This window comes from Mus caroli, unplaced genomic scaffold, assembly GCF_978045245.1.
Source record: "Mus caroli unplaced genomic scaffold, Mus_caroli_1 scaffold_8, whole genome shotgun sequence".
Classification (NCBI taxonomy): domain Eukaryota; kingdom Metazoa; phylum Chordata; class Mammalia; order Rodentia; family Muridae; genus Mus; species Mus caroli.
The window spans coordinates 100,964,568-100,992,365 of NW_028227263.1; the positions used below are offsets into that span (position 1 = coordinate 100,964,568).

General features: G+C 50.2%; 1 protein-coding gene across 1 annotated transcript in view; it reads right to left on the bottom strand.

Annotated features, from left to right (window-relative positions):
* Positions 1 to 27,798, bottom strand: part of Otog (otogelin) — a 69,689-nt gene that overhangs the window by 28,730 nt on the left and 13,161 nt on the right. The window contains exons 14-30 of the mRNA XM_021168148.3: positions 27,501 to 27,547; positions 26,926 to 27,071; positions 21,529 to 21,661; positions 20,797 to 20,974; positions 19,057 to 19,181; positions 18,018 to 18,230; positions 16,642 to 16,834; positions 15,116 to 15,190; positions 14,903 to 14,946; positions 13,512 to 13,665; positions 11,544 to 11,651; positions 9,538 to 9,676; positions 7,065 to 7,199; positions 6,676 to 6,822; positions 6,282 to 6,401; positions 4,170 to 4,286; positions 3,396 to 3,552 (exon numbers count right to left, since the gene is read on the bottom strand). Coding sequence (XP_021023807.1) covers positions 3,396 to 3,552; positions 4,170 to 4,286; positions 6,282 to 6,401; positions 6,676 to 6,822; positions 7,065 to 7,199; positions 9,538 to 9,676; positions 11,544 to 11,651; positions 13,512 to 13,665; positions 14,903 to 14,946; positions 15,116 to 15,190; positions 16,642 to 16,834; positions 18,018 to 18,230; positions 19,057 to 19,181; positions 20,797 to 20,974; positions 21,529 to 21,661; positions 26,926 to 27,071; positions 27,501 to 27,547 — 2,231 coding nt within the window. The remainder of the gene's footprint in view (positions 1 to 3,395; positions 3,553 to 4,169; positions 4,287 to 6,281; positions 6,402 to 6,675; positions 6,823 to 7,064; positions 7,200 to 9,537; positions 9,677 to 11,543; positions 11,652 to 13,511; positions 13,666 to 14,902; positions 14,947 to 15,115; positions 15,191 to 16,641; positions 16,835 to 18,017; positions 18,231 to 19,056; positions 19,182 to 20,796; positions 20,975 to 21,528; positions 21,662 to 26,925; positions 27,072 to 27,500; positions 27,548 to 27,798) is intronic.

Here is a 27,798-nt window from a genome sequence, read left to right on the forward strand (position 1 = left end):
GTTTTGTTTTGTTTTGTTTTGTTTTTTGAGACAGGGTTTCCCTGTGTAGCCCTGACTGTACTGGAACTCACTCTGTAGACCAGGCTGGTCTGGAACTCAGAGTTCTACCTGCTTCTACCTCTCCAAGGCTGGGATTAAAGGCGTGCGTGAGCCACCACTGCCCAGAGATCCATATGCCTTAAGGGGAGGAAATACAATGGTCTCTTCCTATACCCAAGTTCAAAGCCTGGCTTGGAGTAGCAGTTACCAGTGTGATGAATGAATGAATGAATGAATGAATGAATGAATGAATGAATTTTGGACAAAAGAGTGTGTTATGTGGGGCCATGAATGTCAAGATTAGAATGAAGGGGTATGAGTAAGGTGTAGCCCTCACTCATAGAACAGATAGGTAGAGTGCTTGCCTAGCTTATACACGGTGCTGGGCTCAGTCTCCAGCATTGCGTTTTTATGGTGTAGTGGTGCACATCTGTAATCCCAGCACTTAAGAGGTGGAGGCAGAAATATCAAGTTCAGGGTCATCCTTGGCTATCTAGGGAGTTTGAGGTAAGCCTGGACTAGAGACCCTGTCTCAAAGACAATAACAGAACTCAAGTGTAGAAGCTCTGGTTGGATATGTTGCAGAAGAGCCACCAAAGAATCAATGCAAACATGAAACCGAAGTTGCTCAGCCTTGGATGGAAGGGGACAAAGGGCCTCCAGGACCCCAGGTCTCCAAAACTCCCTTTGGCCCCACCAAAGATCTCTTAGGAGGTAAAGTATGGATCCATTGCGCCCTCTAGTGGACAGTCTTCGTCTATTCTGTAGCCACGCTTACTGATTCTTCAGCCCACAATGGGGGAGCTGAGCTGACCTTGTCAGACTATGCCAACCAAGAACACGCAAAGTTATGAGGAACCAGCTGGGTGGACCTGAGTTAAAGACTGAGGACGGATTTGCCTCACACAAAGGGGTGTAGTGTGAAGAAAGTCACCATCTTCTCTTCACACCCTAAACTCACAATCAACGCATTTGTCTGTGCCCTCTTTCCTTCTTGCAAGGTCATTGAAGACCAGGAGATAAAGCCAGGCATAGTATACATGCTTTTAATCCCAGCACTTGGGAGGCAGAGACAGGAGGATCCCTGTGGGTTGGGGGCCATCCTGGTTTATGTAATAAGCTCCAGGACAGCCAGGGCAAAATAGAGAGACCCTATCTCAAAAAGCATAAACAAAAAGAGTAAGGGGCTGGCTTTCATGAGGCTACGTGCAAAAACATGTTTGTCCTCCGTGTAGACCCTGAGAGTTGAACCATAAGCCTCTAAGATAGGGCTAGGGGTATGACTCTGTTGGGTACCCACACAAGGAGAGAGTTCAAGCCAGTGTTGGAGACACAGAAGCAAATGGATCTCTGGGGCCAACCAGCCTAATGGCTACACACCGAAGCAAAATCACTTTTGCAAAGACGTCCGTCTCCTATTTGTCCAACCTTGGACTCAAACTACTTGCTCTTGATCTGAACAACACTTATTTTACTGTGTCAGCAAAGGATTTTTCCTACTCATGTATTGTGTGTGTGGCAGGGGGATGCATGTGCCATGACCTGCATGTGGCTGTGGAGGTCAGAGAACAACTCCTTCCATCATGTGGGTCCTGGGACAAACTTCGGTTGTCAGTGTTGGCAGCAAGAGCCTTTGCCTGCTGAGCCATCTCACTGGCCCAGGAGTACTGATCTGAAGAGATCTTGTGTAATATTTCTCACTTTTCCCCTCCTTGCCTCGACTTCTCATAAGCTCATAGCCCAGTATGGAACATGTATCCCCATTATGATATTTTAATATTTACTAAATTCCTTATTTATCTTTGGAGGAATTATTTCTGTTTTGTTTAGACCAATATCTAATTCCGCTTTAATGGGACATTCTAAACACATCAAAATGAACACAAAAGGTTCATAATAAACACATATCAAAACATTAAAGTCATGAGTAATGGGATTCCCACTGGGTTTTCATGGAGTGTAGACACAGGGGAAACGGATAATACAGACCTTTTGTTTTGTTTTTCTCTGTGTAGCCCTGGCTGTCCTGCAACTCACTCTGTAGACCACACTAGCCTAGAACTCACAGAGATCCTCCTGCATCTGCTTCCCGAGTGCTGGGAGCATCTTTGATATTCGTTCACTAGCACTGTTTCTGCGGCCGTTTTTAATTTTTAAGGATGCTGCATTGAAATGCTATTGAGTTGGATCCCTGGGTTTACTGGCATCCCCATAAGTGCACAGCCCTGGCAAGTGCTTCAGCCTCGTCCTGGTTATTACGAGACAGCACACATGTCGCATCTCATGGTAGATCCTCCAGAAACATGTGTATCCCTCTCCATCCTGAAGGGTGGTTATCAGAGGCAAGGAGAGAGGAGACCCCACTAGGATCCAGCATCTATGCTGAAGGGTCTCAGGGGAAGCAGGCAGAAAAAAGGAGGCCAAGAGAAGATATTCCTCCAACTTCTCCATGAGGTCCTCCTGCCTGGAGTCAACACCCCTGTGTCTACTAACAGTGTTGCACAGCACCAAGCCAGAACTGTGAGCTTTGCATCATTGAATGTTCTCAGCATCTGCCAGATGGGGACTTAGCTTTCCTCCTGTGCTATGCAGAAGGGAATAAACCCAGGCCCTAGACTGGCAGAACTGGCATCTGGACCAGATCGTCTTCTCTTTTTGAACTTGGGCCCTTGCCACTGACTCCAAAATGAGATCAAGAAATCCCTCTATGGGATACTGGAATCTAAAGGAACTGACCAATTAATTTAACCTTCTTCACATTCTATTTCCCCCTTTACTTATTCTGTATGTTTTATGATATACATCTATACTCTGTATAGTATATGCATATATATATACAAATATATATATACATACATATATATAATATGTGTGTGCATGTGCATACATATTTCCATCTCTCGGAGGCATCGACAGACCCCTGTTTTGAGTAAGCAGGGACTCTCTCCACAGCTCCACAGCTCAGCTGATGGAGAACTTCTTTGTTCCTTTATCCTGTTTGAGCTTGCAGTAAGTCAGTAAGGACCTGTTGATTTCTAGTTTTCAGATGATAAAAACTGAGCCTCAGAGAAGCCAGGCAGCTTGCTTGAGGTCACACAGAGTACAAAGCCAGTTTGGAGTCCAGGGTTTCTCACTGACTCTCCTAGTGACGAGCTTAAGGACACAGGCCTGTACCAGTCTCTTCAGGGGTAATCAGCAACCCTACTATCCTGAGTGACCTTGGGCATGGTGTGCATCTCTCTCTCTCTCTCTCTCTCTGTCTGTCTCTCTCTCTCGGATTGCAACACAGGAATATACACCATTGGGATTGTGTGCATCCCTATTGTGGGACCTCTGCGACCGTCTGGAATACTCACGGCAGATGCGGGGTGTCCGCCAGTCAATGACCACCCCGTGCTGACAACACTGATGGGCATAGGCAGCTACACTGGCACAGAAGCACTCACAGTCGCCACCCCGGCTGCAGCCACATGTGTCCGTCAGGCAGTTTGAGTAAAACCAAGTGACATCAACCTAGGAAGTTCAGAGGGTTCTGTATGCCAAGTCTGTATCTTTTCTTGTGACAGCACAACATAAAAGATGCTCACTGGTAGGGTGAGCTGTCCACATAGAACGAGGGATATGGGAGAGGCAGCCAGCTTGGAAAGCACTGGCAGATGCCCACTTCATGAAACTCATCCTGAGCCTGGGACATTGGACCCAGGGAAGTAGGGAACCACTAAAGAACAGACAGAGAGTGGGGCCTGCCCACCCAGGCTGAAGACAACAAAGACTAGTCTGCAATGGTCTTTGAAGCCCCGGAGGAGCCATGTGGGGCTAAGCCCCAGTTCCCATCTCTATGGAGGACACAAAAATGGCAGAGGTCCAGCAAGGAGTCTGTGCCCACTCTGCAGCAGAACCTCCTCACAAGCAGGGAGAGGCAGGCCGAGAGCACAGAGGCATGGCTGGTTGTCCCTGGATGTCAGGCACTCAGGGAAGGCTCACCTGAGCAGAGCTGAGGCAGGAGAATGTCAGAGAAGAGATGGGTCTCTCCTCTTTGAAGGGGGTCTTTGAGTAGAAGGGGTCCTGGGAAGGTTGGATGGACTTAGGAGGGGCCAAGGAGGGTCCACTCAGCACAGGGAGGCACTCACCACTGGGTGGCAGGTCTCGAACACCTCACTGAGCAGAATACCACACTCCTTCCTGGCAAATGGTTCTCGGAGAGGATTCAGGACACAAGTGTCCCTGGGATCAGGGGTATCTGGGCACTGAAGGATAAAGGAAGGGCTGTGCCTATGGCATTGAGCACAGAGGCTCTCCCTATCCCTCAAGTGCCTGTGTCTGGTCATATAGGGGCCCTGAAACTGCCCGCTTGATACCCAGGTCCTTGGTTAATCCCCTCCCCTGGAAAGGGGGAGGAGCCTCCAACTCGCTTCCAAGCAAGAGAACACACCAAAGGATCTGGGGACACACCAAGTTATGAGTCTGCGGTCACGTGATTGTGTCAGATTGAGGTTTCAGAGCCCTCGCTAGAGCCTCTCCCTTACTGCCTGTGTGTGAGAAAGAGGGAAGCCATGTTGGGAACTGTCGCAGGATATTTGATCACACTGTGAACCCCGAGATTGTGTTACTTACTAAAAATGATAAGAACTGTTTCTAGCTGTGGTGTGGCTCAGCCCTAGCACACACCTTTCATCCACGAGCTTTCTGCTTATTGTAAGCTGGGTTAAGTAAAGTCAACCCATGGGTCAAGAGACAGAGCAAGCCAGCAGTTGACAGGCAGTGAACAGAGAGGGGAAAACAGAGTGTGAGGGAGTCAGGAGGACAAATAGAGAGGTGCACAGGAAGTAAAAGGGGGGGACACTGAGTTTGAAGGGTGTTTGAGAAGGGATAGAGGAGAACTTCCTTTGGGGACGTTGGCTGAGGAGGAAAGTCAGCTGGGTGCTTTCTCTATCTCCGAGCTAGCATCTGGCTCCTGAGTCTTTCTTTTTTTTCTAGTAAAAGCTAATGCTTGAGATTTTGTTAAAAAAAAAAAAATCAGGGAACTCCTCATGACAGGAAATATGAGTGACTTCTAAGAGCTGAGGGTGGTCTCTGGTTGACTGCTATTGAGAGCCAAAGCTCTCAGGGCCTACAGGTCCAGGAATGGAAATTACCCACAGCTACCCACATATGGATGCTCTGAGTGAGATCCCAGTCCTGGCTGTCCACTTTGTCTGCAGCCTATGGGGCAGAGAGTACAGACCCCAGGCTCATGCTCTGATTCCTAACCAGCAGGAACTGAGCTAAGACACCTGTTGATTAGTGGTGTCACACTGAGCAGCATTGTTGCACAGCAAAGGATGCTTAATGCAGACTTCCCCAGAGACGGCCCTCCTTCTCCAGGCCTACATTTTTATGCACTGACTACTCAGTATCCCTGAAGTTACCAGCAATGAAGAATATGGATCCATGTTAGGTATATCACAAATATAAGATCAGGCATCCATTCAGCTTTTCTAAAATGAGAGCAGATGCCATGCCCAATTGCTATGTCTTGCCCTGTCTCCATCTACCTTCCCATAAAAAAAAAAATTAAGATCCATCCAGTGCAGGCAAGCCATATATGAAAAGTCTTATCCCCATTCCCCATTGCTGCACCCAAGGCAGACATAACTAATCAATCACACCTTGCAGGCAGCCTCTTGGGACTGGTGAGGGTTTTCTCCAGCCCCCTTACTTCAACAGAAGACTAACCCAAGGATAAGTCAAGAATCTCCTGTTCTCAGCTCAGAGCTGTTTCCCTGACAACTCACAGTTTGGTAGTGCCGGGCATCTCCTAACCCACATGGATACCCCTGTGTTTCTGCTTGTCTTCTCCATCTCTGAGGCCGTGACTCTGATAGTCACCTGTCTAAAATGACTGATCTGCTAAATCCCACCCTCGGTCTCACCTTCTCCATGAAGTAGTGATGGTGGGGAGGGTGGCTAAGCCTGGCATACTTCAACAAGTCCCGCCTTCCAAATTAGGTGGCCCTCTTGCCTAGGCTAGGAAGTCTATCTCTTCCCAAATAAGTTACTAGTTCCCTGAGTTTGGCCAAGGGCAAGGTAGGCTGCTTGCCTTGTGGGTCAGGGATAGAAACTTAGGCTAGGGATACCAGGCAGAGGCAGAGGGCATTCCCAGGAAGAGCCTAGCATGAATGGGCTTCTCCCCTGGCTTGGGTCCAGGATTTGTATGACCCATCAGAGAGAGAGAGGGTCCCAGCCACTCTGGAAGGCCTTACCTCTACCGCAGCCCAACTGCTTCCAAACTCCTGGGGGTTTGTTAACTCCAGGTTCTCTGGGGTCCGCATCTCATTGATGGTTTTCAGGTCAAAGTTCCCACAGAGGCCCACCAACTGACCCTGAGATGAGAGAGAGCCACCATGTTAACTGAGAGTTTAGTAGGGCTGAACTGCAGCACCAAGACTATTGATCCAGAAGATACTGCAGGGAGCGTGTTAAAGAGGGATAGGGTAGAGCCAGAGAATGGTGTCAGAACAGAGTGGAAAGCAATGGACAGGACAGGGTTGTGCTCCTCCCAGCCCCTCAGAGAGAAGCAGCTCAGCCAAGCACAGCAGCAGCTTGCCTCAGCCCAGGGCAATGGTAGAGACCATGGCTCTCAAATCTCATGACTACCTGCCACTGAGGGCCTGCCTGGACATGCACAGTGGTTCTCTGGTCCCACAAGAGGGTGATGTGTTCCCGTGGGAAATGCACCAGTGTGAAGAAGCCTGCTCTCCAGATGTGGACAGCCTGCTTCTCATCCAGGAAGCTCTCGGGACTCTAGAGAGATTGAATTAGTCAGTCCCTCAGCACCAAGTCTATCAGAAGTGGCCATGAGTCACTGCCCCACCCAAAGACCTCACCAACATCTCCCCCCTCCTCCACCCTGAGGTTGACCTCTGCTCCCACCCTTCATGAAGAACCCAGTCAGGGCTTCTGCCTCAGTGGAACTCCTGATCCCAACCCTCCCCCACTCCATCACCACCCATCTGTGCACAACCCTTCCCAGGGCAGGTCCTTACGGGATCCCCCGAGTCATCATCAAAGATGATGAGTGAGCTGCCAACGTTGATGGAGATGGACTTCCTGCAGATGACGCCGGAGCCATAGCAGTTCACATCCTCCACCATGACAGAGAAGCTGAGCTCAGATGTACTCTGAGGAGAAGAGAAGAAGCCAGTACAGCCAGGGAGAGGAGACGTCCCACGAAGAGCACAAAAGAGAAGGGATGTGGAGTTTAAGGGAATGTTTCACCCATTTATTTTTTGTGAGTGTTGGAGTGGAGGGGTTTGTGTGCACATGTGTGTGTGTGTGTAACATGTGCAGCTGTGCACAGATATGTATGCACATGCACTGTGGAAGCCAGGGAATGAGCTTGGATGACATTGCTGGATTCTATCCACCTTGATAGTGAAGCACCCTATCTCTGCCTCCCACTGGCCTGGAACTCACCAAGTTGGCTAGGTCGGTCCAGGGAGCCCCAGGGATTTGCTTGTCTCTGCCTCCACCACACTGGGCATACAACAAGTTCAGCCCAGCTTTTATGTGGCTCCTGGTAATGATCTCAAGCCCCCATGCTGCAAAGCAATAGTTCTATTGTCCCAGCAACCTCCCCAGCCCTGAACATAGTTCTCATCAACTGTGTGGCTTTGGGCAGCTTTCTTCAGTTCTCCGATGTTTAGTGTCATTTTCTGGCTGCCTAGTGTAGTGTTTAGCAGGCGGTGACTCTCCCCCAAAGGGTCTGAGGGATGAATGAGTAAGTGAATTGGTGTAACAGGGATGGAGAGGAGACCCATGGTCTTGCATACTGTTTAAGATGTCTTACAGACTGTATATTCTACCTTACATATAAGTGGTCTATGCTGGAAGCTTGCCTGTATCAATAACATATTAAATATATACCATTTTTCTTCAGTAATTCCACTCCTAAGAACTAAGAGATGTAGCCACATATGTCTTTGTTGCATCCCTGAAGTACTGCCACCGAGCTAAAACTCATGCATCCCCATGTGGTATAGTACTCTCTGTGCAGAACATTCCAACCAGCATTAAAAATATCATAGCACAGTTGAGGTGGTGGTGCACACCTTTAATCCGCTCCTGGGAGGCAGAGACAGGTGAAACTCGTGGGTCTTAGGTCAACCTGATCTACAGAGCAAGTATCGGGATAGTTGGGGCTACACAGAGGAACTCTGTCTTAAAGCAAAACAAAACGAAAAACAAACAAGTAAAACCCAGAGCATGTACTGACAGTGGGTAATAATACCCAAGGCACACTATAAAATGAGAAAAGAAAGCTGTGGTGTCTTATTCATATAACCTAAACAGTGTGTGTGTGTGTGTGTGTGTGTGTGTGTGTGTGTGTGTGTGTGTGTGTGTGTGTGAGAGAGAGAGAGAGAGAGAGAGAGAGAGACAGAGAGAGAGAGACAGACAGACAGACAGACAGACAGACGGAGAGACAGAGAGAGACAGAGAGACAGAGACAGACAAAGACTCTGTCTCAGAACTAATTAAAATTCTTTTTTTTCAATATGGGCACCATGGTTTATGTCTGTCCTCCCTCTGCTCAGGAGATTGTGACAGAGCTCACTCAAACCTGAGAATCTGGATTCATCTTGGGCAACATGGCAAGACCTTCATCTCAAATACATAGACACATAACAAAACTAAAACCAAATGGCACAGGTTCAGTGATATGTGTCTCATGGAGTTATTAGCATTACGTGAAAGACTCCAGCACAACATTCATCCATAGGCAAGACCTGGTGAGAGGTTCCACTTTGCCAGCATGTGCGAGCTCTGACCACAAAAGTCAATAATAAGTGCATGTTCGGCTCTGTCACTACAGTGATTGCCGACCCTCACGGGATGAGGCAGATGCACATAAGGAAATCAGTGTCTCCAGGAATCTCCGGTCCTGCCTTCTCCCCAACCCTGCTGGTATGCCCTCTCCTTCTCACATTCACTGGGCTGCCCAAATCCTCTTCCTCTATGTGAACAAAAACCCTCAGTGCACAACTTCCGAAACCTACCGCTTTCCTATTCCTATTTCCTGGTTCTGCGGCCACCTAGATGTGTCACCTCAAGCATGAGCCCTAACTTCTCCAGGCCAAGGGTGACACATCTCTCGCTTGGGGACAACCATCCCGACCAGTCCATGCTGTGGAAATTAAGTGGGAGAATCCACAAAGACGATCAGTAGACCAAAGCTGCAACGGTGTGAATGCTCTCCCTCACAAGCAGAAAAGGACATCAGGATGAATGGGCCAAAGCTGTGCTGGAGTACACAGGAAATACGGTTTCCTTCACCCTGACCCACTTCTCTGGAAGCTGTCTCCGGAAGTTAGCACTTCAGGGCTTAGACCTCCCCCAACACACACACAACAACTATGCATCCGCCCGGGGTCCAGATCACCCACACATCTGACAGGTCCTGGTCCCTAGTTACTCTAGGTACCCACGGAACCTGCTGTGTAAACACAGCCCGTAACTCACCTTGACCAGGTGCACTTTGCACGCCCCTACAAAGTCATATGGAAGCCCGTCAAATGTGCGGTAGTGTCGGTCCCCGTAGGTGGTACAGGTGGAGGCACAGGGGTGCAGGGTGCACTGGAATGAGCCCCGCTGGCACACACTGGAACATATGCACACAGAGACAGCTCACAGAATGCACTTTACACCATACTGGGATGCTCTTGATGAAGCCACTGCCTGCTGAATGCACACAGTATGTGTACCAAAGAAGGGCATCAGCAAGCATAGCAACCTCCATCGGAAGCCAGGGAGGCAGACTGATTGCACATTTTATTACTCATTAATTTCTTTATTTTTCACTCATTCAACAGACCTTGGTGGTGAACACATCTCAGGTATTCTTCCAAGAATTTGAGAAATATCAGTGAACAAAACAGAAGAAAAGCCCTTTGGCTTAGTGGAGCTTGTCTCCTAGAGAAGAAGTAGGTATCCTGGCTGTCTTAGCAGGCAGGCCGTGCTGGGGCAGGGTTGGGGCATGGAGGGAATTGGGCTGTGTTTAGGAATGAGCCCACAGATTTAAACCGGGTCATCAGAGACATGGGAGCAAAGACTTCAAGGAGCTGAGAAAGTTAGTGATGTGGACATTTGGAAGAAGAGCATTGTGGGAAGGGGGTGCAGTCTACAGTGACCCCGAGGACTACTCAGGTGATAACAGCCGAGAGGACAGCCCAAGGATAAGAGGGCAGCAGAGGTTTGGAGGGCAGTGGTGAGCTGTCCAAGCAGGCCACATGAGGGTGTGACTTCTTCCTAGGAATGCAAGAGGAAGACTCTGGAGGCCAGAGGGAGGGAAAGGCCACTTGGGAGGGGACTGCAGTGAATTAGAGACAAGAGGGCAGGGGCTCAGGGTGGACTCATGGCAGTTGAAAGCTGAAGGCATAGTCACATTAGAAGTGTATTTTAAAGGCAGAACTAAAAGGTTGAAGACTTCACTCTGACAGGTTCAAACCAACTAGACTCAGTAATTTAACCAACCAGTCACCTTGGGCCACCCTCCATGAGATCCTGCATTGGAGCACACCCTCACGGGGCTATGAGTCCTGACATCCCACCCTGGGACTTCCTAAGTCGGACAGCCATGGCTCTGATGGTACACACACACACCGTGCTTATACAAAAACGTCTGTGCTTTAGGTCTTGACTGTGACCATACTACTGGCATGGGAAGACATCCTCTGGGCTGAAAAAAGATGGAGCATTTTCCACTATACATAAGACAGGAACTGGGGGCCAGCTGTCATTGGTTGGATGACTCTCTAAAGTGACCTCTCTAAGAGTCTCTGCTAGGCTCCTGGGCCGCAGCCTGTCACCACTGAAACCAATCTGGGTTCTAATCTGGGTGCACACTTCTGTATATGTGTGCTGATATTACTGAATGAACAATGTGGAAATACACCCATATATACACTCATACATACTCATATCTTTGAATATGAACATTTCTGTATTCATAGGCAAAACACAAATCACATATTCACACATCTTCATTCAAGTGAATACAAGCATACATATATTTAGTACATAATCCCTTGCTCTGCACATATATGTACTAAATAGATGCATATACACATAAATATATGTAAATACACCATTATGCATATGTAAATTCTTACCGATATATTACTGAATTAATTCAACTCTCTGGCACCTGCCTTTTTATGTTTGTCCATGTATGTTCATTCACATGCATATATATGTATATATATATATACCATATGTATGTTCAATCACATGCATATATATGACATATATATACATATATATTGTTCATCTAAATATATAAACACATTATCATGGTTACAAATATTCAAGTGTATATGTTCATAGACATGTCTGACCATTCCTGTAAATAATAACAAATATTCTAGGTATTATTTCATATTTATATTTGTGCATATAAACAAGCTATATCAATAGTCAATGTGAACTTGGTAAAGGAAAAACAACATGAAGCCAGCTCAGAGACTTACCAGGTGTGGCAGGAAGAGACTACCTGGTCCCCAGGGAAATATTCCTTCCCCTTCCAGGTACATGGACACTCCTCTGGTGGGAAGCATGCGTCCCCATGTCTGAGCAGGCTGGAGGGACACAGTAAGCCAGTGGTCAAAAGAGCATTCCTTCTAGATTTGTAGTAAGACCCAGTCCACCACGGGTGGTGCCATCCCTAGGCAGGTAGGCCTGGGCTACATAAGAATGCTAGCTCTCCATGAGCTACAGAGAAATCCAGTTAGCAGCATTCCTCCATGACTCTGCTTCAAGAACCACTTGAGTTCCTGTCCTGACTTCCCTCAGTGATGGACTCTGACCTGAAAGTACAGCCCAGATAAACCCCTTCCTCTCTCAAGTTGCTTTTGGTCAGGGTGATTTATCACAGCAACAGAAAGCAAACTAGAATAGCTACTGACACCCCTATAATAGCCCCAGGGTCCTTTGGAGCAATGCCCAGCATTGTGCATTCTTAGATAACCTTAGAGACATGTTGACCAGGGTGCAGAAGTAGCTAACTGTGGGCTCAGTGGGTCCTGGAGAGGAGTTGTTGATGGTATTGGAGCATCTTTGGGAGCCTTTTCCCATCAAAAGGACTTTTCAGGATTGTAGAACTGCCTCCCTGTCACAGTCCCCCTTTCATGAGCCCCATGGGAGTACAGGTGGATTCCCCACGGAGTGGTCTATATATACCCTCCAAGCATCCTGAGCAGACCCAAATCCAGACCAAGGAGCCAGGCCAGGTCAGAATCTATCTCTGTATGGTCACAATCTGAACAGTGAAAGACCCTGGCTCCTGACTGCAGATACCTCAGGCTGAGAGGCAGGCTTGTGCAAACAGGACAGTATTTCAAGAGGTCTTCAGTGACACACTCCACTGTCTGAGGTCTGGGTGGTTGTAGGTAAAGCAAGGATCCTATGCAGGTAAGTGCCCTGGCTGGGGAAGGAGCAAGCACATACTCCACACTGTGTTCCCTACCACTCTAGGCAAGGAGCAGAGCTTGCAATAAAGGAGTTTTGGTCTGAGCCCGGTTCCTTCAGCAGACTACTCCCCTCCCTCTGGCCCTGGTCTGTTTTGTCTTCTGTGAAATGAGTAAGCCCCTCCCCACTTTGAGACTGACAGGGAACATCGGTGTCTTAAACATTGTAAAGCTCCAGCAGGCTGTGTCCTGCCCCACCCACTGCAAGAGCTCTGACCCTCATTTCATGCCCTTTGGTTGCCAGACCCAAGCCAGGGCTCCCAAATGACCACTAATCTCAGCACAGACTGAAGGGCACAACCCCATGTTGCCAAGTCATGGGGCGGAGGTGGCTCTGGGGGCCTCCTTTGGCCCAGACCTGAGAAAGTCACTGGCAGAGCTAAGCGCTGGCCCCTGTGTACACAGCACAGCCACAAGCCCAGCTCCTGTAGCTCCCCACAGCCTGCAGCCTCTGTGCATCATCTGGACACCCAGGAGGGAGGCTGCTCTTGTAGGTGTGGTTTTCTTTTTGGATTATTCCAGGGGCGCCACCCTCCATCGAGGGCTGTGATCATGGAAGGAGGCTGAGAGCTAGCCTGGGTCTTCTGGTGCCTGCTCTTTGATTATGGGGTCCCTTGGGCATTTGGGGTACATAGGACACCTGTCTCCATGCTTCCGCTTTGAAGCCTTGTTTAATCCATCTGTTATGGTGATAAGTGTTCGGTGCTCCTTTTACCACTGAAACACTGAGTATCAGAGGAACAGGTGCCTTCCTCATCTGAGGTCCCATGGCTCGCAGGAAGCAGAACCTGACAGGCTCCATTCCAGGCTGAGCTCTCACGCTCCTGTTCCTCCCGGGCTCCCCATAGACATCACAGCCACACTGTCTCCTCCATCCTCAACTGTGTGAGGATCATCTCCGACCTGACGTGCCCAGATCTGCTACCGTGGATTCAGGCAGGCAGGCGAGTTTCTAGTCGTGTAGATACATACCCCTGGGGACAGGCACAGCCCGACAGGCAGGGGCCACGTGCTGGCACGCTCAGGTTCAGCAGCTGCTGCTCACACGTCCTCTCCCTGCTGAGCTCAGGGTCTGGGTGCAGCTCACTGCAGTTCATGAACACCTGGCCTGCTGGACAGGCAGCAGCTGGAAGAAAGGGGGTTACATGGCACAGGCCCTGGGCTGGACTGCATCTGGGCTGGTGGTGGTGCTGTGTGGGCAGCTGGAAGGGATGGGCAGCTTCTGTGTATGGTGTGGGTTCCCGCATCACAGGGACAAAGTAGATAGGTCCTTCTCACACTACAGGACAGCCCTCGTCAGCAGCACCCGAGGTAAACGGGGCCTCTGTACTGCCAGTGGCACCATGAGTTCCACACCCCCCCACACTTCTCTTACTTTTTATTGCAAGTGCCCTGCATCTCCCCTCTCAGAGGATAGAATGGAGGACTGTCCTGCCGTCTAAAGGCAGCAGGAACTGAATGGAAGGGTCCCAGTATGACGAGGTGAGGGACCCAAAGATGAGTGGTCTAGAGTGGTGGCCAGAGGATTTTAAATGGGGAGAGTCAGTTCCTGGCTGCGTCTGTTTCTCCGACATAACCCTCCCCGTCTTCAGCAAAGTCTGCCATGCACAGTCACACTTGTGTGAGTGATTATTTTAGGGAGCCCAATAAAAGGCAGTTAAGTTCCACCGCCAGGAGAGAATAGAACAGAAAGAAGGAGCCAGACCCAAAAGAGGAAGAAATCCAAGCCAGGAGAAACCCCTAGTGAAGATGCTCTGGAGACAGGACAGGAAATGAGGGTAGGAGGGAGGATTCAGAATTATCTATGACGGTTCAGAGGGATGAGGCGTGTCACTACAGTTACCTAGTGGACCCAGCCTCCAGGCCTCCTCTTAATCACTGGGCGTATGCTTACCAATCTCTGCCCCGTTCTCCATGGGCCCTCTGAGGATGCTCTAACCCTCATGCTCTGCCACTTCCAGGCACCCCACGAGTTGTTTACTACTGTATCATCCCTGACCTATGTGCTATGGAGAAGCTCAAAAGTCCAAACTGCTGTTCCATCTCTGGGACCTCATGTCTACTCCTGGGTTGAACAGAACCCTTCTCAGAAGATATTTGGCAGCTCAGAGGGGGGAAAAATATCCAGGACTAGCAAAGACAAGCAACTTTCTTAGATCCCCAAGTGCTCTCCAGCAGGTTGAAGCGGAGATGGGGTACCACTCTATAAGCTGGGACCTCTGCCAAGAGTTCAAGAACACCAGCTCCCATGTCAGGGCAAGCTAGAGTAGGCTCACCTCATCCTCACCAGCACCCCAGTTCTTCACTCTCTTCTCCACAGCCACTTCCCACCACCCCAAAGCCCCCCTTTCAGCCCTGCTTACCTGGGGCTCGGCTGTCACAGCTCATGACCCCATCTTTGCAGTGGCTGCAGAGAGTCAGGGGAGTGATCAGCCCAGCTGGTCATTAGGGACCCACACAGCACAGGCTATTGCCCTTGGGCCCCTACTTACTATCCCTCCCCACCACCATCCCTCACACAGAGTAAGAATGTGGGTGCTACTTCCCATGTAGCAGCGGATACCCAGGAAGCTCACCAGTGGCCCAGGGAAGGGATGTCACTGTCCCCAGGGGGGTAGTCCACTCCTTGGAAATGGCAAGAGCATTGGTTCCTATGGAAACAGAAGGATTAGAGCAGACTCGGTAGTGGAAATGAAGACACCCAGGGCCCCACTCTCAGACAAGGGTGTGTGGAGAGAGGTGACAGCAATCCCTGGGGTGTGACACGTCTCGAGGGAGCTAGAAAGCCAGACATAGGACTCAGTGCCAGGTTGGGGACCATGGTTGGCTTCTGAAAGGTCTTCAGCCTCCCTGACCCCACTCCCCCACTCATCACCCCCACCAAAAGCAGCCCAACTTAGAGGACAGAGCACAGAGGGCCCAGCTCAGAGCTCCACCTCCGGGCCCCAGTCCATATTAAAATGGATACTGTTCTGGAGTGGCATCAGAGCCATTCAGGCCCAGCATCTGCCCTGACAGGTCACTGTTGATGCTTGGCTGGAGACTCAGGCTAGGCCTTCCCAGGCATTGTCTCCCAGATTCTTCTCTGGGACCCTGGGATATAAGAGTGTCGCTCTGTCTTTTATCCTTATCTGCAGTCACTGGCTATATGTCCATATCACACAGCTCTCATGGTTGAGTCCAAAACTGCTGGCCTTAGGGCAGAACCGGCTAAGTCTCGGGGACCCAAGGGAGGGACCCTGGAATCGTCTTCCCCAGAACTCTCCAGCCAATTCCTTGTCTTTCCTGTATATCTCTCTGAGGCTTTTATTAAGGACGTTGGTGGGTACATGGCTGAAATCTACTGGAGAGCCCTGCAGTGTGATAAGCTTCTGAGTGAGTCCCATTTGCCACCTAAAAGGGAGCGACTTCTTTTCTTCACTGCCAGTATACCTCCAAGCAATTAATAGACCATTTCACAGACAGAGAAACTGAGGCTAAGACCCCAGAAGCCTTGCCAGTCATCCTAAACTCATGTGGGTCACTCTTCCCAGTCTACCTCTAGTCACAGCTTCCTCCAGCCGGGCTACAGAGCAGTTCTCACCTCAGGCTCCCTCCTGCCTTCCCTCACCTCATGGCCACTCAGAGGCCACTTCTGCTAAGCCCCCCCCCCTGCCTCAGCTGTGTACCACAACCAGGACCTCTAGCCTCACACTCTGTGTGGCTTTCCAGCTCTCCTGACCTCCCCAGTCCCCTAAGGGCCTGTTTTGGGGAGGAGGGTCTGTCTTTCCACCTTCGATTGTGGACTTGGGAAACTACACTCTACTCTGGTCTCTGTTGGATTTTCAGGGCCTAGAAATGTCCTGGGCAGGCTGAGGCATGCACAGATGTTCATGGGAGAAGAGAGCTAAGGAGAGAGAGGTGTCATGGCTCTGGTGCAATCTGTTTTACAGGAAGGAGAGAGAGGCCCGGGAACAGTTTCAGCAGAGGGAGCTACTTGCCTCTCCCAGCAAGGCCTGCATGCTGGTGGGAGGAAGCATGGGTAGAGAGGCTCAGCCCAGCTGTCCAGAGCAGACCCTAGCCTCCCTCCCTACCTCTCCCAGATTCCAGACTGGCCATTCACCTGGGGACACAGAGGTCAGCCTGTGTGTCCAGAAATGTGTCCGGTGGGCAGGTGCAACCCTCTACGCACTCCTCCCTGCTGAAGTTGCCACCTCCGTTAGCCCTACAGGCATCAGGGCTGGCCAGGTCCTGGCATGTCGGTGCGCACAGGGTCACACAAGGGCTGTACTCCTTAGTGGCCTCACAGGACAGTGCTGTAGGGAGAAAGGAGACCAAACTTGGTCTCTCTTCTTCTCACAACTGTGTGGGGTGGGTTTAGCATCTTGACAAGAAAAAAAAAAAAAAACTCAGAGAGGGTAAGACATTTGCCCTGTCCCTGGTCACAGAGCAGCCCAGGGTCAAAGAAATGTGTCACTGTACTGATCTGTCAAGACAGCATCCATTACAATCAGCCTGGAAAAGCAGGCTCTGTTCTTAAGGGTCCTGGGGAAGAGCAGAGGTCAAGACCCCAGCCGCTCAGAGCCCAGCCTGTTATGCACACACAAACACATGGCTCTCACAGGTGTGTGAACACACACAAGCATGCGTCCCTCACTGGGAAGATCACAGACTCTCTCTCCAACATATTTGTCCTAGGGTTCAGGCCTGTCATCTCCTCATCAGGCCACCATCCTATCCCCAGGAACCTCACACAGCACCAAGGCCACAAATCCACTGAAACTGCCAGAATCAGCTATTCTCCATCCCAGGATTCTCATCAAAAGCCAGCTCACATGAGCTTATAAACAGTGCAGATGTTAGGAACCCACAATTAGAAGTGATGTTTTCATGGATACAGGATGTGGATAAGGGATGATCGAGCATTTTTATTTTTAAATTACTTGAGTGTGTATAGCCAGCATTGGGAATGACAGATTCTATCCAAACACCTCTAGAGACACTAATTCAGACACCAACAGAGCTTTGTGCAGTATCACAAAGCACGTTACATGCCTGGCTGGACGAGAACTCAGAGCCCCTGGCTCCCAGCACAATTCTTTTTTGCTCAGGGAATCAGGGCAGTAAGGACTAAGACTCAAGGGGCATCAGAGGGGCACATATGTTAAAGTGCCTGTGACCTCAAACTGGTTTCGGAGCCAGTGCTCTTCAGTGTGCCCATCCTCCTGCAGTACAAAAATGGCTCTGGAGGAAACTGCCCATGGAGGTGGCAGAAGGGGAGGTGAGCAGGGGGCTAAGTTGTGCTTGGCCAAGCTGACAGGATATGGAGCAATTATGTCCCAAGTGTTAAGCTTACAGACCACACTGGCAGGGAGAGAAGCAGCTTTGAGTGGCAGTCAGGCTGGAGGACACAGGGCTCTGCATTAGAGCATCCAGGGCTAGGGGACACCTGTGTCTGGATCCTAGGCTCTCATGGATGTACAGGGGTGGGGCACTCACCACAGGCTGGCAGATGGGCACGGAAGTCAACCGGGAGTCCATGGCGCTGGCATAGTCGTGCATAGTGGGCCAGCGTGGCACAAAGGCAGGGCTGCCCACAGCGGCAGGCATCCCTGCGGCATTGCTCGAAGTAGGGTATTGGGCTCAGATATGCAGAGCAGGGTGCAAAGAGCTCTCCCGTGAGCACACTGCAGGACTGCAGCGCATAGGAGGCTGGAATGTGAAGATATGGTCAGTGAGCAGGGGTCTGGCTGCCTGCTGCCCCAAGACTCAGCCGTGTGCGTGTGTGTGCACATGTGCATGCATGTGTTCATTTGTGTGCACACATGTGTGCACTTCTATGACTAGCACATGTATGTACATGAGCATGTGCATGCACACAGCAGGAATATGGGCAGATACTTCATGCAATGATTCTACCTCATACCAGGTAAGGATCTGTCTGTTAAGGGAGACACAGAAATGAAAATTGCTGACCAAATTCCAGACCCTCACATAGCCAAACTGGTTAGAAGAGACAATCAGTAAACAATTTTGCTAGTCAGGTAGAAAAACCATGAACGTAGGGCACAGAGAAACCTAGGGAAAGGCTAGGCAGTCTGGGGAGGGGTGGGCTAGGCAACTGCTACTTTAATTCAAGTAGCCAGAATCAGGTAAGAGCATGGCTGGTGAAGTGGGGCTACATGGGTGCAGAGCTTGGGAGGAGGGCAGACCTGTGTGTCAGAACAGCATGGACACTTTCATGGTTGGAGCAGAGTTCAGGGCAGCAGGCATGGAGGGACCTGGTTGGACACTTGTGAGGATCTGGGATGGGTATCCAGTACTGAGGTGAGTATCGGTGACAGTGATTTGACAGGAAGCCTCCCACCCACCTGGCCTTCATCCCCTTCTGTCCCCTCCCTGTGGCTTCTCCTTCTGTCACTCCTACGCGTCTGACCAGCACCCTCACTTTGGGTTGCCATCTCGCCTTTCTCAAAACAGTTCACCTCCACTCCACTCCCCAGGCCTCCCCAGGACCCCCCAGGACCCCAGTCCCCACCAGCTTGCAGATGCACATCGCAGGGGTCCAGCAAGGAGCCAGGGACCAGTGGGACGCAGGCAGACAGGGTTTTCCACGAATTGCCGAACAGCTGTGGTGTGTTCTCAGGGACACCCACTGGAGACCTGTAGCCGTGGCAAAGCGACAGTTGCACACTTGTTCATGCAGACACGGGGATCCACAGAACATCTACCCACACAAGCAGCCATTGGCTTACATCTAAACACATGGTCACAGGGTCGGCATGAGGATGTACTCTGAGTCACTTCCAGGTGAGCACGCACAGTCTGGGATAGACCGCTTGCACACAGCAACAATCAGAAATACGCATGCATATAAACACACACACTGCACAATTGCATGCCAGACACACCAGTTGTCAAGGTGTTGTGTATAGCCACGTTCAACACACACACAATTAAAGACGTGCTCATACACAATCCCATGTAATAAGACCCAAAGGGATCACACGGGGCGTAGGATTGTATGCTTTCAGCCACTACCCCCAGCTCTAACTCTTAGAAAGAATATCAGACCCCAGCGACCTATGACCTTCTCCATCTCCCCTCCTGGGATGTAGGTAGGAAATGGATCATGCATGGGGAAAAGGGGAGAGAAAGCTGAGACAAGCGTGCATCTACAACACAGCTAGTGTCCACAATCAGCAAAACCCAGTGTGAGTGCTACAGAAAAAGAGCCAGTATTCTGTGTGGGTAGGGTGCTGCCTGACACTCACCATGACTCTCACCATAATGCCCATGATGATGCCTACCATGATGCCCACCATGACGCTCACCATGACGTCCACCATGACTCCCACAATGCCTGCATTACTGCTCTGAGTTGTGAGCGTTCTAACTAAACAAGGCAGAACTCACACATGCCTGGAGAGCAGTGAGCAGCCCACACACTAAACCAGGGTCTGCCTCCACCACTCTGGCCAGCTGCCCAAACACCAGCCCTACTGGGCAAGACAGGAAAAAGCTTCACTTATTCGTGGGCACACCTCGCAAAGCTTAAGGCGTCTTGTTCTTCGTAGCAAAGCTGGACCCCTCCTTCTGACTCTGGGATGCCTTCCGTATCTCTATATCTTGAAGAACTGGCCGAGACTCTCCAGCCTCAAGCTCATTCTCACCCTTCTCCTTTCTGAGCAGCAGACTACTGTCCCTTTCCAAATTCTTAAACTGTGGCCACGCCCAGAGAATGCATTCTCTCAACTTTCAGCTCATGGGAAATGGCTTCCCTCTGTATACTGGGAGGCATGCATTGTACAAACTCAAAAGTATTCAAGCACCCTGTAGGGAATGGTCATAGTGGCCTCCTGGGGCAGGCAGTGGGAACACTAGTGTCTCTGGCTTGTGGGATCTTATCTTCACCTAAAGGTGCTCACAGTTGTTAAAACAAGTAAACGTCTGGGACTAATCAAACCCAGAAACTTCTCATGGCCTAACCTATCTACCTTAGGATTGTGGGAGTGCTTATGGAAAACAAGGCTTAAATGAGATTCGTAAGAGTAGGACCCAGGAACCAAATCCACTAAGTGATCTTTCCACATGCAGAAGACTGTGACCATCATTTTAACCAATCATACTTCAATTTAAGTGTGGAAAAGCAAACTAGGTGGTGTGTGTGTGTGTGTGTGTGTGTGTGTGTGTGTGTGTGTGGCAACGTCTCTGGATGCAGACCCTAAGGGGCCCATGGGTCTCCCTCTCCTTCCTGTCACAGGGCAGGAACACATACAGGAAGTCGTCCTGCGTGTTGCCGTTGAAGGTGCCACAGAGGCCCACGGTGTCCTCCACCCATCGCTGGTCCACTTGCAGGTAAAGTCGCAACCCTTCCCGGTCATAGAGGATCCGCACGCCCACATTGGTCCTCACCCTCAGGAACACGGAGGACAGCCTCCGGATCTCAAAAGCATCTGGCCACAGAATGGGAAGTGGGACGTAAGCAATTTTGTTAGTACGGCCCAGGGTTCTGCCACCAACTGTTTGGTCCACTCCCACATCTGCACACAGCTCTGGCTTCATCCTGCAGAAAGCCCTGCCTCAGGATTGATTTGCCAAACCCTGGCATAACCTACCATGCAGCCTCTGGGAAGAAATGTTACATTGTGGGTTCCAAGTAACAGCCCGTCTCTTCCTGAGGGAGTATAGTTTCTTGCTCTAACACAGGAAGACTTGTATAATGACCCATTTTTGTGCAACCATACAATCACAGTGGATTAGACTCAATTCTGGTGAGGGGGAATAAATACTGAGCCTAGAGACAGGAAACAGTCCCATGAATGGCCTAATGTCAAAAGGAACTGTCACACTGTCATGCCGGAGTGGGGACAAAGGCACATTTTTGGAGTCCTGTTTCCTGAGTTCAGTGTCCCCTGGCCTGATCTGTGTGAGGGATTGCCCATGCCGCAGATCCCTTAGAAGCTGGGGAAAGGGTCTTGAGCTACCACCACCCCGAGCCGAGCCATACCATCTGAGTAGGGTGGGGTGATCTTGTACTGGTCAAATAGAAGGACATCTCCTGCCTGGGTCAGGGTCACCTGTCTCCGAGGGTCCTGGTGCAGGATCACTGACACGGACTGGACACAGGCCCCATCCTGGTTCTAGAGAAAACAAAGGGCCAATGGGCAGCATTAGTCTGTGCTGTCCTGATGGCTTAAACAAAACCCTCCGTGACAGAGACTCAGCCCAACTTGAGGAGCAGGCTGCTGAGAGTGAGAAGCTGTCCAAAGGCACAGAGCAGAAGTGACTCCCACACAGCTCTGTCTAGCTTTGGAAACCATGGCTCCCTCACGTGACTGCAACCCAGAGCTTTAATTGCCTCTGTTTGCAGATCTTACATAGAGACCTGCTCATACATCGTATTCTGTATGCCACTGAAAGGCAAGCGGAAACCAACTCTCCTCAGAACGCTACCACAGGCCTGTCAGAGAAGCAGAGAGGGTCCAAGGCCAGCCTAAGTCACCTTGGCCTTTGAGGCAAGACCCCGCCTTAAAGTGGAAAAAAAAATTTAAAGGGCCAGGGCTTTGTAAAGGGTCAGCCCTTACCTAGCACATATGAATAAGGTCATAGGTTCTGTTCAACCACCACAGTAGGCAGGGGCAGGGAACAGTAAATGAGCTAATAGTCCCTGGGCCTTGGGTTCTCCACTTTGAAAATGTCACTTACCACACCCGCCCGTTCATACCTCTCCCACAGGAAGACATCTGCATCTTATTCATTCATAGATTCCCTGAGTATTTGCCATGTGCAGGCTGCACTACACTGGGCAAGTGCATTCTCAAGCTCAAGAGTGCAAATTTATGTGGAACGGAGACATTAAATAAGTAAGTACAGCAGTGGCTGCTGTAAGCAGGGATAGGGTACCAGCAAAGCACACAAAAGAACAGAGAGGTTGCTGCAGAGGCAGGAAAGGCTGTCCCTGTCCCCGGGAACAAGAGTGAAGAGTCATGCTGACAGCAAAGCCTTGGTACTGCTGTGTTCTGCTCATAACAGTGAACTATCCTGGAGCTAACTCTGTCGCTCAGCCCTCACTATGCTCAAACGCCACATCTAAGCATGGCTGCAAATAGTGGCGCCATTTTGTAGATCAGAAAACTGAGGCACAAAAGGTGACATTTGGCAGGGCCATGTGAGAACTGTAACCTGTCTTTGCCATGCTTTCTTATATGTTTCCTGTCCCATTCCTCTAAGAATACTGCTAGACTCTCCCGAGTCTCATTATTGCATTTAGATAATGGACTCAGAAACCCACAGCAGTAGGGATGTAAGTTGACATTAGAACAACATTTCTTTTTGGCTCTCTGAGTTGCTAAAAGGGAAATATATGTATAACCTGCATGTATCTGCATAACCAATGAACATGTATACCTACCAGCATTTCTATATATCACATATAGAGATATATAGAACTATATCTAAAAACACAAACTCACTATGCATTCACATTCCAGCTCTAATCCACCATGGCATGGCTCATTCTAGCCTGCCCCCTTTCTCACCTGTTTCTGTTATTGACATCTTACATTAGCATGCAGCATTTATTACATGTAGCCAACCCATACCTACGTGTTGTTGCCCATAGGGCCGGAAATAAAGACATGTGCAGATGACCCTAAATCCACACATATGATATGAGGACATAAAAGGGATGCAGGAGCCAAATGGAAAAAAATCTACCATTGGTCAAACCTGAAACAATTGAGTCACAAAATAAAGAAGCTACAGATTGTCGCCTCAAATGTAAATATGCAAATAATATGCAAATGTCACCCTGAGACAAAACCATCAGCAAATCCCAAGGGAGGGAGCCTTCTCCGGGTGGCTAGGGGGAGGGGAAACTGGCCAGGATTTCACAAGCTTTCAAGGTCATTGTAAACTAGGAAAGCCTGACAGACAGCCAAAAAGAGCCCAAGACTTATAACTATATCTAATATGCGGTGCCGGACCAGAAAAAACATGGCATTGGGTGAAAACCAATGAAATCCAAGTAAACCGTGGCCTTAGCTAATGGCAAGGCATCCATACTGTTGGCTGCTTAGGAAGTTCCATGCTGCATTGCTTTGAAAGGCTCCTGTAGGCTCATGTGTTTGAACACTTGGTCCAGGTTGGTGGTGGGTGCTCGGAGTTGTGAGGCTTTTAGGATAGGAGCCTTAAAGGATGAAGTGTGTCATGGGGGAGGAGTTGACAGTTTATAGATTCAGCCCACATTCAGTTTTTTCCTCTCCCACCGGCCCCGGTGTGTTTCCTGCGTGCGCTTGAGATGTGATAGCTCAGCTTTTGTTCCAGTGGCCTGATACCATGCTTTCTCCACCATTATGGATATGCCCTCTGGAACCATAAGCCCAAATCATTGTTCTATCAGCTACTATTGGCCATGGTGTTCTGTCACAGCAAAAGAGAAAAAGCAACAAGTAGCAAAAACCGCCTTGGGTAGCATAGGATGTTAACAAGGGAAACGCTATGTGGGAATAGGTCCTAGCTTGGCAAGAACTGTATAACACTCTGAAGACACTCTAAAATACTAAGCTGAGTTTGAAACCCCTTTGAGGTGGATGTCTCATGACTCTGTGACAACATCTGACCTTGGAGGCAGGTAAGATTTGGGTAGTCATGAAAGTCCCCCCAAAGCCTCTAAGATGGCTCATTAAATGTAAACAGGGAGGGTGGTAATGTCTACTACCTTGGTTTGTACTTATTAGCTGCTATACAGGAAGTCAAAGTTCAGCCCACTGGGTATACACGTCGTCCTGGGTACCACCACCACCTCTGTGACTGTGCCCAGCACACTCCATCCTGACCATTCCAGTGCCATTGTTTTCCGGCACGATCAACCCTCGGGGCGAGCTTCCTCCTTGTTTTTGTGTCTATCTTTATAGGGACACCGTTAGGTTCAATGCCAAATGGCTTTCCCTTCTTTTCTGCTAATGTACAGGACTATTTCCTCTGCTACTCTACTCTCCTTTACACCTCGGATCATGTAGTATGTCATGCCAAGTGACCTGCCTGTAAGCTGTGAACACCTGAAAGGGTGTTGGGTGTGACTCCTCTATGTAGCCCTTTCTGTGCTCAGCCCTGAACTTGCAGGAGTAGGACTTCCATAGGTTCATCGTGTAAATAGAATCAAAAGCAGGAACCCTGTCTTGAGGCAGAAAAAAAGCTTGCAATCAAGAAGCACCATCCAGCAACTAGACAGGCTTAGGTTGGATGGCTGCCTATCTGGGATGTGATAGAGAGAAGGCTGAGCAAGGCACCCTGGGGCCCCACGGTCCTTATGTGCTCTGGGGCTCTTGAGCCGCATGAATGGGAGAAGTGGAAACTGCTCTGTCTTTCTGTCACTCCTCTTTGTTCCCACATTCAAGATGCAACAGAAGTGACCATCTTGGAAGACAGTCCCCTGTGTGGAGAACAGCTGAGAAGGGACCATGACAGAGAAAGAAAAGAGGTCACTCAATGTGGGACCATGAAAGGCAGACCGTTTTGGTTGAGCGAGGCTTGCTCCAGAGACCCAGTAGAAAACTCTACAAGGGATGGAACAGTGAGCCACGTTCCCAGAGACAGGTGCCTGACACCACAGAGCCCCCAACTCCATAATTCTGTGACTATCAGTCATGCAGACAAAGCCCCAAGCTCCTGACATTCTAACTAGACTCCACCCTCACAGTTACCTGCCAATAGCCAGGTATGCTCCTCCCAACAGCTACCCTGCAACTTCAAGATAGCCCAGCCCACTATAAAAGGGGCTGCTTGGCCCCTCCTCTCTCTCTTGAGCTCTCACCTTTTTTGTTTTGTTTTTGTTTTTGTTTTTGTTTGGTTTTTGGTTTTTGGTTTTTCGAGACAGGGTTTCTCTGTATAGCACTGGCTGTCCTGGAACTCACTTTGTAGACCAGGCTGGCCTCGAACTCAGAAATCTGCCTGCCTCTGCCTCCCCAGTGCTGGGATTAAAGGCGTGTGCCCCCACGGCCAGCAGCTCTCACCTTTCTTATTCTCATCTCTAGCTCCCCTTTTCCCCCTCCCTTCCCCCCTTTCTCCACGTGGCCATGGCCAGCCTCTCTCGTTTTACCTTCTCTCTTTCTCTCTGCCTTTCTATAATAAAGCTCTAAAAACCATAGACCATCTCTGTTCATCAAGGCCCTCCATGCTTGAACGCTGGAATAGGCTTTCCCCTAAAGAGCTGCATATAACCTCCTGCCAGAAGGACTTTCTGTGCTCCAGCCACAGACCAGAACAAGGACTCTCACCCACATGGGAACCACCCAGTACCCCCTCTCTCCCTGCCCTCTCCTCTCTTTGGCCCTGGGGATGACCAAGCTACCCCTGGAGCCTCCACTTTGTTCTCAGCTCTTCTGTAATATACAGAGGCATCTGGGATGTTTGAGAATGAGAACCTGTTATCTCTGGCCTCCGTGAGGCCCCGAGACCTTAGATTGCCCCCTGTTCACCCTCCTGCCCACTGGGTCCATGGCTTCACACAGCCAGACACCCACCAGGGGCCGCATGGAGAACACACAGCCATCCTCTGCATCCACCTGCCCAGAGCACCAGAACTCTGGCAGGATGCGGGTTCTCTCCCACCCTCTTTATTCCCCAGTACCCGCTGCCCCACAGCTCAGAGCAAAAGAAGAAAGCCAGTTTCTGCCTCATCCACCGTTCCCAGACTGTGTCCCCACCTAGCCGGGGTCTGCTCACATTCAAAGCCTTAGAGTCTGGGGCTGGAGCAGAGTAAACATGCAGGGTGGGCCTGGCATCCTGGCTGGGCATAAAGTGCTGGTTCTACTCTGCAGAAAGGAGCTTGGGCACAGCCCACACCAGGGCCTCCGCATAGTCAGTCCAGGGACAATACAGTCTCCACTGAGACAGACAAATGCACACCTGACCTACAGCCAATTTCTCTGCTTTGTTCTCAGGTGACTGGCACAGCTCAGGGGTCACCTCCTGATCCCCTTTGCCCTTGCTACCCAATGCCCAGGTAAAAGGAAAAGTCTTGCCACCCTGCCCCATCCCCACCCCCCACAGTCTTGTGACGGTGAGTCTTGGGTCTGCTTGCCTGTCTGGCCCACTAAGCTATGAGGTCTCACAGACAAAGCAATGTCAGAGCTCAGCACAGCTTCTGCCCCCAACAGAATTTGATGAATTTGATGAATGAAATGATCGAGTAGGCCTTCCAGACATAGAAAAAGACAAACAAACAAAGCATAGAAAGCTACGTAGAGTTAGACCCGCTCTAGAGACTCAGGCATCAGAGGGCCTGGGCTTTGAACTGTTTCTGGAACCAGTTCTGTGTCCCAGGAAGAGACAACAGCTGAGACATGGGAAGGCCCTGATCTGTGGGAGGCTTGTTTGAACATGGAGATCCACCCAGCCTTACCAGGCCACATGGGGCATTCTGCAGCGTCACTGTAAATGTGCCTGAGGAACGGCTTTTGGCGAGGATGTACTGACACGTGGCAGGGAATGTGTACCGGCGTCCATCAAAGGTCGTGAAGTGGATGTCACCAGTCACTGAGCACTCAGCTGAGGGAAAGAAGGCAGCTTGCTCATGGAAGCTTCCTGAGCAAGCTAACGAGCTTTCCTCACAGGATTGTTCTCCTCTCCCGCTGGGGACTGTCTCAGCCTTGCAGATCCAAGTCTAAGACAGGACCTAGGCTCTGCCCTCTGGAATTGGTCAGGCTAGGGTACCTTCATTCTTGAGAGCCTGCTCAGGGGCAGACTTGACACAGCCCCACCAGAGTGTCCCTCTGAGGAGACACTGGGGACCTGGTGTCAGTGCGGTCCCCCAAGTTCTGGCAGGAGATGGACAGAACCAGAGCAACAAAACAAAGAGGAGTCAGGTTTAGCCCCTTGGATCAAATGCCCCTGAGTTAGCATGGCCCCAGGGTGTCCCTGCCCCAAACCTAGGAGACCTGGAGATGAGGGGAGGGTCCGAGTGAGGGTCAGATGTACCTGGACAGACGGAAGAGCTGCACACCCACTTCCCTGCTGTGCACGTACTGAAACACAGAGATCACAAAGGTGGCCTCAATGCCCAGACACTGTCCCAGGCCCCAGCCCGCAGAGTCCAATTTCTAAAGTGGATGGTAGAAATCTCTCCCCCGCCCCCATAGATCTAATGACATCCCCTTGGAGCTCAAAGAGGTTAAGTGAGTAACCCTTGCTTGTTCAGGGTTCCTCAACCCCAGGCACGCAGCCTGACAGGAAGCTCTGACCTTCCCAGGCCCCTCCCTCCAGGCAGGGGACACAG